The sequence below is a fragment of the Carassius carassius genome, chromosome 33 (genome assembly GCF_963082965.1).
Source record: "Carassius carassius chromosome 33, fCarCar2.1, whole genome shotgun sequence".
NCBI lineage: Eukaryota > Metazoa > Chordata > Actinopteri > Cypriniformes > Cyprinidae > Carassius > Carassius carassius.
In genome coordinates, this window is record NC_081787.1 from 8,257,973 (window position 1) to 8,270,586 (window position 12,614).

The 12,614-nt window shown below is 36.1% G+C and overlaps 1 protein-coding gene across 1 annotated transcript; it reads right to left on the minus strand.

Moving 5' to 3' along the window:
• Positions 1–8,101: 8,101 nt before the first annotated feature.
• On the minus strand, positions 8,102–11,314 carry LOC132113673 (beta-2 adrenergic receptor-like). The gene is made up of 2 exons (XM_059521572.1): positions 11,097–11,314; positions 8,102–10,938 (listed from the first exon to the last, which is right to left on the minus strand). Exon 2 carries the CDS (start codon positions 10,933–10,935, stop codon positions 9,670–9,672), a length of 1,266 nt encoding a protein of 421 aa, XP_059377555.1. The 5' UTR covers positions 10,936–10,938; positions 11,097–11,314; the 3' UTR covers positions 8,102–9,669.
• Between the last annotated feature and the right edge of the window lie 1,300 nt (positions 11,315–12,614).

A 12,614-nucleotide genomic window follows, 5' to 3' on the forward strand; every position in this document is an offset into this window, starting at 1 on the left:
TAGTATATCACAATATTACTGTTTTATGGTATTTTTGATTAAATTAATGCAGCATGGGTGAGCATAAAATACTTTTTTCAACAACATTACAAATCTTCATTATTCCAAACGTTTGACCAGTATAAATATAGGGTTGTAGTTAAAAGTACACTCAGGCTTCTCAGGCAGGCTTCATGGCAGCAAATATCTTGGCAGGTAAATTAAAGACTTCAAATTGAGCTCTGGAGACGGGTTCTTCTCTAACGAGCCACAGTTGGTTTCCAATAAATCTCCACTGATCTAAAAAAAAAAAAAAGGAGAACACACCGTGTGATTTTAATTTATTGTTATTTAAAAAAATATGAGGGAACCATTAAAAATATTTGTTGGAGAAACTGTGGCCATAATGTTGAATTTGTCACAGTCTGCTTCTAATGAACTTTAGTTAATAAAGGAAGAAAAACGTTTTAGTAACACACTGAATGGCTGTTGATTCCTGGGGGAAATCAGCATTGTTTCTTTGTTTGCAAAAGCTGCCAGGAAGATGCAAATTACATATTAATGGTGACCTCTTGCTTTTAATTCATTGAGCACTCATTATAATAAGAAATAGTCATAATAGACCTCATCTCTGCCTTATCATCTGCAGATGTGGTTTGCAGTGCAGCAGTGTGTGGAAGGGGATGTGTTAAGGTGTTATACACTAGCTAGTTATATTCAGGAAAAGCTGACACCTCTAATTTGGCAGCTGTTCTCTGACCTCCTCACTTGCGTCACACTGGGATTTCCTATTGATTGTTTGTAGCTGAATTAATCTCATGCAACCTCAACTAAAACATTAGTTCTGTACTAATATGCTAATGAAGCATAAAAATGTTGTTTGACCACAAAATAAGACCGTGCACCTGGTTCTTGCATGCTAATTCATTCTTAAAAATAAAGTTTACTTAATATTGATGCCATTAGAGCCAATCTCACACACACACACGTAGGTTTTTAGAAATCTATATGCTGGTGTTTTAGGGGTTAATCACATGATGCTCTTTTTTATTTATTAATTAATTTTATAATACAATAAAGATGCAGCTCATATGTGGATCTACATAAATACATGTCTTCAGTTATGAGAATGTATTTATTTTATTTAAAAACAAAAAAATGTGAGGGTGTCCTTATATAACAATTTGTATTAAAAAAAGACTGAAATGAATAAAAAGGAGACAGTAGTGTAACTAAGTTGTTTATTATACAAAAAAAAAGTTATACAAAAGTTTTTAAAAATAGATTCTTTAATAGAACACAAGGTGTTACTATTGAGCCACTGAGGTACCTTTGTTTTTAAGTGTGTTGCTGCAAGCTACTAAAAGTGAAATAAAGATTGAAATTTCAACATGTTATCATAGGAAGACCATTCAAAAGCCCATCTGGAACTGTTCTATTCTTCTGCCCAGGCAAATAAAACGCCAAGATTGGATCAAATGCTTCATTAACACCTGTTTCTGTGACATCACGCTACATCTCACATTCCTGCATGATTCTGTAAATGATGAAAAACAGATGAATAAGACGTACAGCGTTTTAATTGAAAACAGCCTTCTGCTCTGAATCAATAACTCAGAGTGTCTGTTTTAATAGTAAAACATCAAATGACTGAATTGCAACCAAAAACTGAAGTCACACAGTTAACTTTAGTTGTTAGTTCGTAGAGAATCCGAGCTCTTTTTCTTAAAAGGGTAGTTCAGCCAAACGTGAAAAGTCTGTCAATATTTACTCACCCTCATGTCATTGCCAGAAATGTTTTTTTTTTGTCTGAGAAATAAAAAAGAATATATTTTGAAGAGTTTTTACAATTTTTGCACTCCAAAGTACAGTTTCCACTTACTAACAATTAACAATTACTCCCATATTATTTATATATATATATATATATATATATATATATATATATATATATATATATATATATATATATATATACTTTTATGAGAATCTTGTCATCATTTACAGCACATTTTATTATGTTTTATGTGTCTGCAGTAAGTGCCATATACATCAAAGCAGCAATTCAAATACCTAGAGACTCCTGGACAAAGAAAGAACAACAACAACAAAAAAAAAACAACAACACATGATGTAACAGAAGTCCAGTGACACCTCCTGACAGCCTCCTCCACTTAATGCTCTTTAAGTAATTCCACAGTCTCCATTTCTGTTACCATATGGCCTCTGTGTACTCCTTCAAATGACAATGAATCCCCGGCATTTTTTCATTCTGCATTTCAGAGCTCTAGGGCTTGTATCTGAGAAGTAAAAAAAAGGAATGAAGGAGTGACAAAGACTGACATATACAGTACCATCAGGATTCGGTGCTGGATGGGTCTGATTTCAGTATGGGTGGACAGCCAGGATAACAGATGGTCATGTGATGACAGCAGCAAGTAATTTACACTAATAAACATTAGTCCTGCTTCACAAAGGCAACATATTATATTCAGAACCATAAGGTAGTCTTCTGATTTAAAATGAGGCTTTATCTAAAGTCAAAACAAAAGGCTTAATAACAAGATTAATGTTTCTGCCTTTGGTTCTTTAACCTATGCCAAACAGACGTCATAAAGTCATCTCTCACTTAATGAGATTTTTTTTTCAGGCATGACATTGAATTAATGTGTTACATGTCTGAGTGAAATAATCTGATTTAAAATGAGAGAAAAAAAGTGCATTCTGTAGTCATTTTAATATGCATTGTGTATACATATCAGTGATACCCTATGTGTAAAGAGTAGAGTAGATTAAATACCTCATAGGATGATTTAGATCTAAATTTGTTCGCTCTTTTCATGTGCTTAAATGGTTCTTAACATTAGATTTCTGTGAAATGTGAAGTGCAGCGCGTGAAGCAGGTCTTTGTGCTGTACATCAATAGGGACCAGAAATTAGTCACTCTTTGAAGTACTTTGAAAACCTTGAACAAAAAGGGACAAAGTTAATGTAAGTCATTCATTATTAACCCCAACCCTTATTGATTAAAGCCTTATTGATTATCCATTTTGACAAACAAATCCTCCTTTATAGATTTTGTATGCAGAACCCAGTTTAAACCAGATAACTCTTCCATCTGCCTTTTACATGAAATAGAGCAAACCTCATTTAGTGCTTCAAGATAATGCATGATTGTTAAAGACAAAAGCTTAAAATAAACTAATATTGGTCCCTATTCAATGTTAGTAGTTTTGCCCACACAAAGAAACTAGCACATCTAGTTTACACATAAATCAAATCTAGTGTTTTGTTTTCCTTTACATTATAACATCAAAACATTCACATGAATTTACTTGCAAAGTAAAACTGTGAGACATTTTTCTATATTTATCAAATTACTATAGAATAGTGCCCTTAAAGAACATTCTCGCAACTTCAGTTCATTATGTTTTTTCATATTTTTCTGATGCTCTAAAGTGAACTTGAGCTTTAAAAACCCATTCCATGTATAAACCAAGTTTTTTTCTTCTTCATGTAATTTCTTCATTGCCATGTAAATTAGCATACAGTGTCAATTAAAATACATAGATACATGGCAGGACTGTGAGTCACAGCTGGTCGACTGTAGTGTTAAAATCACACAGCAGTCTGTTCTGGAGAGAGAAAATGAGACACTGGATTACTCTAATTGCAAAATCATTAAGCACAAGAGACCCTCGGCTTTTACTTCGTGAAAATGGCTCCTGTGAGTGACTCCATAATCTCTCCTCTGAGTGCTTTTGTGGTGTCTCATTTCAATTCCCCTGTGGCCATTTGTGTATGCGGCTAGGTGTTTTTGTGTTTCACTGCATATGCAGCAGCGTTAGTCTTCATGTGTTTGTGTCCACGTGCGTCATGCAGCTCGTCTGTGGTGATGGCTAATGTTTATGTTATACTGTATTGATGTCTCCCACTCCTCGTGTTCAGAGTACCATTATGGCACTATTACAGCGTGAAAGTTCTTTGTTCTGCTCGGCCATGATGACAGCTGTGGCATGTTGCTGTCAGATATAGAGATTTATATAATATGCTGTAGGCTAATAGCAAAAAATGGCAGATGTATCAAATGTGGGAAAGGAACACGACATGTAACCATGGGCTGTTTGTTTGACTAGTATTTTTCAGATATTTTTCTTGGACTCTGAGGCTGAATAAAACCACGCTCTGATGCTGTGCTGTTTTAACCCACAGGGCAGGAGAATGACTTTCTCCGGGTGGCCTGAGGAGGTCTCTCACAGACCAGTGTTGTTAGACTGTGTGGTGCCTTGGTCAGTGCCCCGCTCTTTTGCTGGAGATACAGAAGCCAGAGCTTCACCGTTTTGCCTCTTTACTAAAAATCTTTAGAAAAAGGATGGTGCACTTTTCCACTCACAGCGTGATTCCAATATCTAGGAAGCTTCTAAGGAGCTGAGATTCTGCAGAGAAAGAGATTTGGCCTGTGACATGGGCATGTGGAATCCAGAGAAATACATTATGTTTCTAAATCATATATTGACAGAGAAGCCATATGTGTGCCTGACAGACGTTTGAAGACTTTTTAAGGGGCGCCAACTGATGCAACACTTTTATTTGTGGTGGAGAGCTGAGCATGATTTAATAACTCAGATGTGCTGCCTATAGCTCAGCCAAAGCTCAAGTGTAATTGAGGTAAATGATTGGATCAGTTTAGAGAGCACTGGTGAATAACAACCAGCTCTTAGCGGCTCTTGTTCAGTACTTTAAATCACATTTAATAACCAGTCCGTTCTCAAGCTGGTTAAAGTCTTGTGTCCTTATAAAACCTTCTCACGGTGGAATAGACTTTGATTTAATGGTGAAAGGGTCAGAGAATGAGTTGTTCAGACTGGCTGCCTGTTTTTTTGAGGCTGCTGATGTTAGGTGAGGTTGTGTTGTCTGTTGTTTTCACCTCACACATAGGCTAGTTTAACGTCAAAGGCGCAATGTTTTTCCAATAGGTGAACCTCTGGAAGTCACATCCTCTGAGCCTCTGTCACCTCTAATGTTACAGCTAATGTTTTCACATGGTTGTTTTTTTCTCCTACTTGCTGTACAGGTAGATCAGTATAACTTGTTTGTTTTTCTGTTTTCTGTTTCAGTTCATTTGTGTCATACCCATGTGTTTTTACGTCTTTTTTTAATGTATAAAAATATAAAATCTATAAATTAATAATAAAAAATACATTTAAAAATATATAAAAGAACTGAGAGTTTAGCTGTCCTTTTTCTCAGAATCTCATAAAAAGCCCAGTAATCTCACAATACTCTTATCAAAAAAAAAAAAAAAAAAAAAAATTATATATATATATACAGTACAGACCAAAAGTTTGGACACACCTTCTCATTCAAAGAGTTTTCTTTATTTTCATGACTATGAAAATTGTAGAGTCACACTGAAGGCATCAAAACTATGAATTAACACATGTGGAATTATATAGATAACAAAAACGTTTGAAACAACTGAAAATATGTCATATTCTAGGTTCTTCAAAGTAGCCACCTTTTGCTTTGATTACTGCTTTGCACACTCTTGGCATTCTCTTGATGAGCTTCAAGAGGTAGTCACCTGAAATGGTCTTCCAACAGACTTGAAGGAGTTCCCCGAGAGATGCTTAGCACTTGTTGGCCCTTTTGCATTCTGTCTGCGGTCCAGCTCACACCTAAACCATCTCGATTGGTTTCAGATCCGGTGACTGTGGAGGCCAGGTCATCTGGCGCAGCACCCCATCACTCTCCTTCTTGGTCAAATAGCCCTTGATGCCTTCAGTGTGACTCTACTATTGTCATAGTCATGAAAATAAAGAAAACTCTTTGAATGAGAAGGTGTTTCCAAACTTTTGGTATGTACTGTATATATATATATATATATATATATATATAGTATTATAAAATTTATTTAAAATGTATTGTTTTATTTTTAGAAGATATTTATCACTGTAACATGGCATATGCACTTCAGTTACACAAGCTAGGATTATAACATAACCAACATTATTATTAATTTAGGGCATTATTGGGACTGTAAGGCCAGAATTTCATTTTTATCCTTTCATATTCATTATACATATTAATCTATCCATTTCTTGATGTATCTTTTAACCATCACTAATGGGGTTCATGGTAAAAACCTTCCCATATTTTCCTCTCTAGTGGGTCCATTTATGTCTGATTTTGCTTTGATTAAAATGAATCCATTCTCTCTTTCCTCTCTTTGCTCTTTCCTAAATGGCACATCAGGCATATGTACCAATCAATCAAGGGAACATTTACCACTATTACGTCATGAATCGTTGGCCTTTTAATGTTTCAGTCGTAGCCTCACTCTTCCTATATATAGCCTACAGAGGTTCTGTGTGGCAAAACACCTAGACATTTATATGCCACCTAATTTACTGTATCCAGGCTGCACTTTTGTTCACAGGCATATGAGGTGAATGAGAATGATTTCTAATGGAATCTGATATACTGTAGTACTAAAGCTCTGCTCAGAATAGAAACATTTTACAATATCACAGTCTATTCCAATCACATGCTGCAGGGGCTCGTTCCCATACTGAAATAGACATGGCTGAGTTGCAGCTACACATGCAAAGGGTGAAGTTATTCTTAAAGGGATGTTTTCCACGGAGCACAGAATGACACAAATCATACTCATGGTAATTCACTGATTGATTTACTCTTCAATGGTGATGACCTACAGAATATAGGGAAGGCGGCTGATGGGCACCGACTCTAATACTTAAAAGTCGTACTGTAAAAGTATGTGCTGGCTGACTAATGCTATTTATGTATCAGAAATGAATTATAAATTTATGCAGCTATGCTTAGTAAACACTTTAGGATCATTTGGATCCTCTGCTAACTCCAAAGCTGTTTCTTGTGCTGTAATGACTTTGATTTATCCTTTTGTTTTGCTATTTTTTGTTTTGTTTCAGAAACATGCTAGGAATTAATGTGAGGGCTTTGTGCCTTACATCCAAACACTGAAAAAAAAAAAAAAGATCTGTCGCATCCAGGCGTACGTTAAATACATCATTTATTACAGAATACAAATGGCATGACACTTGTATTTCATAAATACAACTATAGACAAATATTGTTGAACGTACTTCACTGTAGTTCAACAAAACAGTGATAAAACTTGTGTGAAAGTAGCTCAATGAAATGTAAGTAAACATCATACTGGAACAACATTATATACAGTACACATGCCATGAAGTAAGAGTTTCTAAAAAGGTTGTTGAGTGGGAAGCTTTCACTGAACTTTTTTATTTGCATTATGAATTTGCAATCTACTCGCAATATTCAGGCCATTTTTAGTCACATCTTCAAGCATCAGTAAGAGGCTGCGCACACTGTGTCTGTACTTACAAATGTGACAATTAATCTCCTTCCAGGCAATTTCCAAAATGTCTGTTTCAAACTGTGAAGCAGAACATTTTAAAACCAAAAGGTGCCTATGAAATGTCTTGTCTTGTACAGACACAGATGATGGAATGCAATGAAGTAATTAGACTCTACAAATTTGTTAAACTTACTATTGAAAAAATACTTAGTGCACATTAAATGCTGAAAGTGGCATCAATATGATGTATAGCGTAATTAACTCTAGAGCATTGCTTAATCACTAATATGATTTCATGGCAATTTACATGCAAATAATCTGTGACCTATGTCTAACTGAAAGACATTTGTGAATGTAAACACTTTACTCAACAGGTTAAGCATGTCCACAGAGAAGGCAATATTATAATAAAGTCATAACACAACTGTAAAACACATTACCACAGTTGAAGCAAAGATTGCACAAATATTTCATTTAGCACAAGGTGGTACAGGTCAGAGTTTTACACGAGAGGTTACTATGATCTACATGTTGAGAAAAATCCTTCCCAGAAGGGTGCCGTGTTAACAAATCTGTCTAAGCTGTCACATTCACTTTCACTTACTGAAAAAGGAGATGCATGCTGTTGCTTGGTAGTCCATGTGTTTAAAGTGACAGATCATTATATATATATATATATATATATATATATATATATATATATATATATATATATATATATATATATATATACATACATATATAAAATTTGTAATATTTACATACATTGACATTGTTTGATTTATTTTTCCCATGTAAAATATTGAACAGATTTACAGTGCGCTCTTTTAGGAAGCTGGTTTTAAACTGCACTTTGATGCAATGCTTCATTGAAACAGAAATGCTTTATCACTACATTTTATCCATTAAAGGAAAAATATAGAAATGTTTGAAATCCTCAAAGTCTTTTGCTTTGCACATTAAATTGATCAAGATAACAAAAAGCCACAACTGATATGAAGAGATTTCCTAAAGAGCAAAGTTCACAGTTTTCGACAGCATAAACAGGCTGCACAGTAACAGAGAGACACTTGCCCTAAATTAATAGTTCACAGACACTGACAAGCATTGAAACGGTTTACCACTTACGCAGTTTATGATATGCATGGAACATTAGATTAAATGCCTGGGTCAGAAATATGAGTAAGTGAGGAACAGGGAAATAGCTGCGTGTTTTACACTGCATGCATTAGCTGAGCCTGACAGGAAACTCGATGCCTCCTAATTTACTTATCTTTCTAGATAATGTTTATTTATTTATTTTTTATTTTTTGAGAGGGAGTCACTTAATGACTTTGATAAACACTGAAACTCAGAGATTTTCACAGAGGATTGTTGGACTTGCTAATTTTTACTGGAAAACGTTAAGAATAGGCCTAGGGTGAATAACCAGAGAAGTTCTGTTATTGTACATGTTTTAAGCAAGAGATAGAGATTTTTTTTATGCTGTGAAAATGCGACATTGTGCATTAGCATAAAATGGTTTATATTTGTTGACTTCCATCTAAGATTAATCAGCTTAAGAAATCACATGACTAAAAGACTGAACTTTATAATTAAGTAATTTCCTTAAACAAGCTGGTATGCACATATGGTTTCTCTTCCTCATTCAAGAGGCGTTGTTTCTGTGATGACTAACCAATTGAGTCAGTTTTAACCCAGACATTTTTAGATGTACTCTAAAACAGGGGTGTGGCAGGTGTAAGAATTTTTATGTGGTGTAATTTATTTCTGAATAATTAATGAACGAACCTTATACTTTATGTGAAGTGATGCTTGTGTTTTGTGCATATGTGAGCCTGAATATCTGAATGTTGTAATATTTAAGCATCCAATTTTAGCTAAGTTACCATAATAATGTTTCAGAAGCCAATACCTACTCTGTTAATCTAATGAAAGCAGATCATTCTTTAAAACTGCAATTCACTTCCTAAGTTTAAGCAAGATTACAGAAATATGACTCAGGAGGAATGTCCCTTTAGTGAACAACCACTTCAAAGTGTCTTTTTGCTATCAAAGAAGTACAATCTCTCCAAGCATTTCTGCTCATTTGATACTGAATTGATAAGCATTTTTAGCTTCTAGTTAGCCGTTTTCTTTAGCTGAAACTACTTTTTAAAGGCACAAACAGTTTTTTGAGCAAGGTCATTGTGAAATGAACCGACAGAGCAAGTGAATTTAGAAGAGAAAGCAATGAGGTAGATGAGGAAAACAAATATTTAAAAATGTCCCTTTATCAAACACACACCCAAACACTGGCCACTTACCAGATGAGGCATAACCTGTCCTTATGTGAAACCTTTAGAGTCAGGACTCGCAAGGTGTTTACAACACATTATGTTTTTACTGCAGTTCCCATCAGAGTCTGTTTTATCTGCTGACATGCATCCCTCTTTCTCAGTGTTGCCCTCAGCTGGGTCACTGTCTTCTGAGCTGCCTTTGCTTCGCCCTCGGTGCTCACTTTTCCAGCTGTGCCCAGCTGTACTATATGCATATCCATTGACTGGCCTAATGTTAGGGTAGCGTGACCTGTTGAGGTGCAGGAGCTCCTTGAAAGCGTACCTGAACTCTGGACTTCTACAGTAGATCAGTGGGTTAAAGGCTGAGTTAGCGTAACCGATCCAGTTTAAGATTTTGAATGCAATATTGTTCAATTCTTCCCCATATATGGCCGTGACCACATGTAGTACAAAGAACGGGAGCCAACACAGCGTGAATATACCCATAATGATGCCCAAAGTCTTCAAAGCTTTATGTTCCTTCAAGCAGAACTTAGGCTTCTTACCAGTCCTTGCTTCACAGTGGATGGTTGCTTCCTCTTGCTTTTTGCCATTGTTCTGAGCATGAAATCGTCCCTCACTTTTGTGTATCTTCTTCAGCTGCTTCCTTGCCTCCTGGAAGACGCGGCTATAGACGAAGATCATAATGACCAGGGGGATGTAGAAAGAGATTATTGATGAGATGATGGCATAAGCGCGATTGGTGTTGAAGTCACAGCAGTTAACATTCTTCAGGCAGCACTTTGCAACAGTAGTATCGGAAATCCACCAACCCATATAGATAGGTAGGAAGGAAATGAGCCCGGCGATGACCCACACCAGCAGCACAATAATGCGAGCTCTGCCCTTGGTCAGTAAGGACTGGTAGTGGAAGGGAGATGTTATGGCTAGGTAGCGATCCAGAGCGATGACACAGAGCGTCTCGATACTCGCTGTGACACACAGAACATCGGTGGCCGTCCAGAAATTACACCAGAATTTGCCAAAGTGCCAAGTGTCAAGGATGATGAAAACGGCGCCGAAAGGCACCACCACCATTCCCATGACCAGGTCTGCACACGCAAGTGACGTAATGAAGCAGTTTGTGATGGTCTGAAGTCGCTGGAAGCGGCCAATGGCTGTAATCACCAATACATTGCCGAAGACGATGACCAGAACGAGAATGGACATGAGTGTGCCCAGAATAACCATCTGTGGTTCACCAGTATTGGAGGAGTTAGAAGTTAAATTATTGCACTTGTCAGATGCAGGTATAGTGGAAGGTGTGGTTTCCATGACCTGACAGAGATTGAGAAGGAAAAGCAGATATATGCTGAATTAGTTAAGAAAAAACACACACAAAGGCTTGTGTACTGAAAATTAAAAAATGTAAACAGTAAGTAAACAAGTTGTAAAAACTTGTAAGCAAATATAATGCTTTTTTTTCTTTTACAAACCTCCAAAAAAGGCTTCCAACTCCACTTCTCCTTCCATACAAAGACACAATATGCTTTTAAGTTCTGTAGGTTTGTTATAAACGAGTAGATCCTCCCCACATTATGGCTTTCGATTGCGTGCTTATCTCTATTTCATTTTGCTCTCTCTTCCTCTGTCACCACAGCAGTTTTGAACCTCTCTCAGACACAGTCACTCTGCCAAGTGGTGTTACGTTAAGTGTGGCTCCCAGGCTATTTTTCAGAGCCCTTATAACATTCTGTGGTGACATCATAGCTGACTTCCAGCCAATGAGCTGAGAGTGAGTTGAACTCTGCACTGCTGCTACAAAATTAAGTAACAACATTCTGACAGCTACGGTGAGACTATTTGAATTGTATTTCAAACATTTAATGACATTCAAACATTTAACAAATTTTTTTTCTGTTTTGATACATTGTTTCTGGCTTTTATGTATGTTTATGTCATTTTCAAAAAACAGTTTTAGTTTTTTTCCATTATTTTCTTCATTATGTTCTTCAAAAATTTGACTTAGACTTAAATTTGACTGCTTAACAGCAGTATGACATTTTTTAAAAATGTGTATTATATATATTTGTGACATTTAATGACCTAGAGTAGCTACATAGCCAAATACAAAGGTCAAGAGCAAGTTTATTTATATAGCACCTAAAGGCAATTTATACTGTCTATTTGTTTGCTGATATTTTTTTGGCTGTGCAGCACCTTGGTAAGCACAGCCAAAAAAATATCAGCAAACAAATAAAAACATCATAAAGACACATACAATTTAAGATCCTTAACTCTACTAGATTATTAGCCATGTATTAGTGCTAATTAAGAACATATTAATGCCTTATTCTACTTGACCTTATTCTACATTCCCAAACAAAGAAAAAATAACAAAAACAAAAGAATACAAAGACAAATATAAAACAAACAAACAAAAAATACAATTGTGCTGTTTATTGTAAATCTTGCAGTTTACTTCAGCATATAGCCATACTGTATGTGGCTATGGTATCAGTTATACTGTAGAGTTTGATTAGTCTGAATGAAAATTATTTAGCGGGTGGACTTTGAGTACCCTTGGAACATGGAGATAAGAGTAGTGATCAATAGTTTTCTTCACCACGTTCTCTACTATGTGTGGTTTGTCTATGTGCTCTCTGATGGCCATGGACTATGTGTTAAAATGTGGATATGAGGTGAAGAGCAGGTAAGATGAGGCAGTGTCTTGTCTGCAGAGATATTAGAGCAGGGGTCTGTGATTCCGGCTAAGATGCCTTCTTTTGAACGTTATCTTGGAGAAGGAGGGTGTATGTAGAAGTGGGAATGTGACATATTATTGGGACTACAGCAGGGGTGACCAGTCCTGATCCTGGAGGGCCATCTTCCAGCAAAGTTTAGCTCCAGCCTAATTTAACACACTTGAACCAGCTAATCAAGGCCTTCAGGATCACTAGTCACTTACAGAAATTTCATGGGAGCAGCAGATTTAATTTGTTTTTGCCATCTGT

What these genes read in the sequence shown, in the direction of transcription:
- LOC132113673 (XM_059521572.1), bottom strand. Translation starts at nt 10,935, where the DNA reads ATGGAAACCACACCTTCCACTATACCTGCATCTGACAAGTGCAATAAT.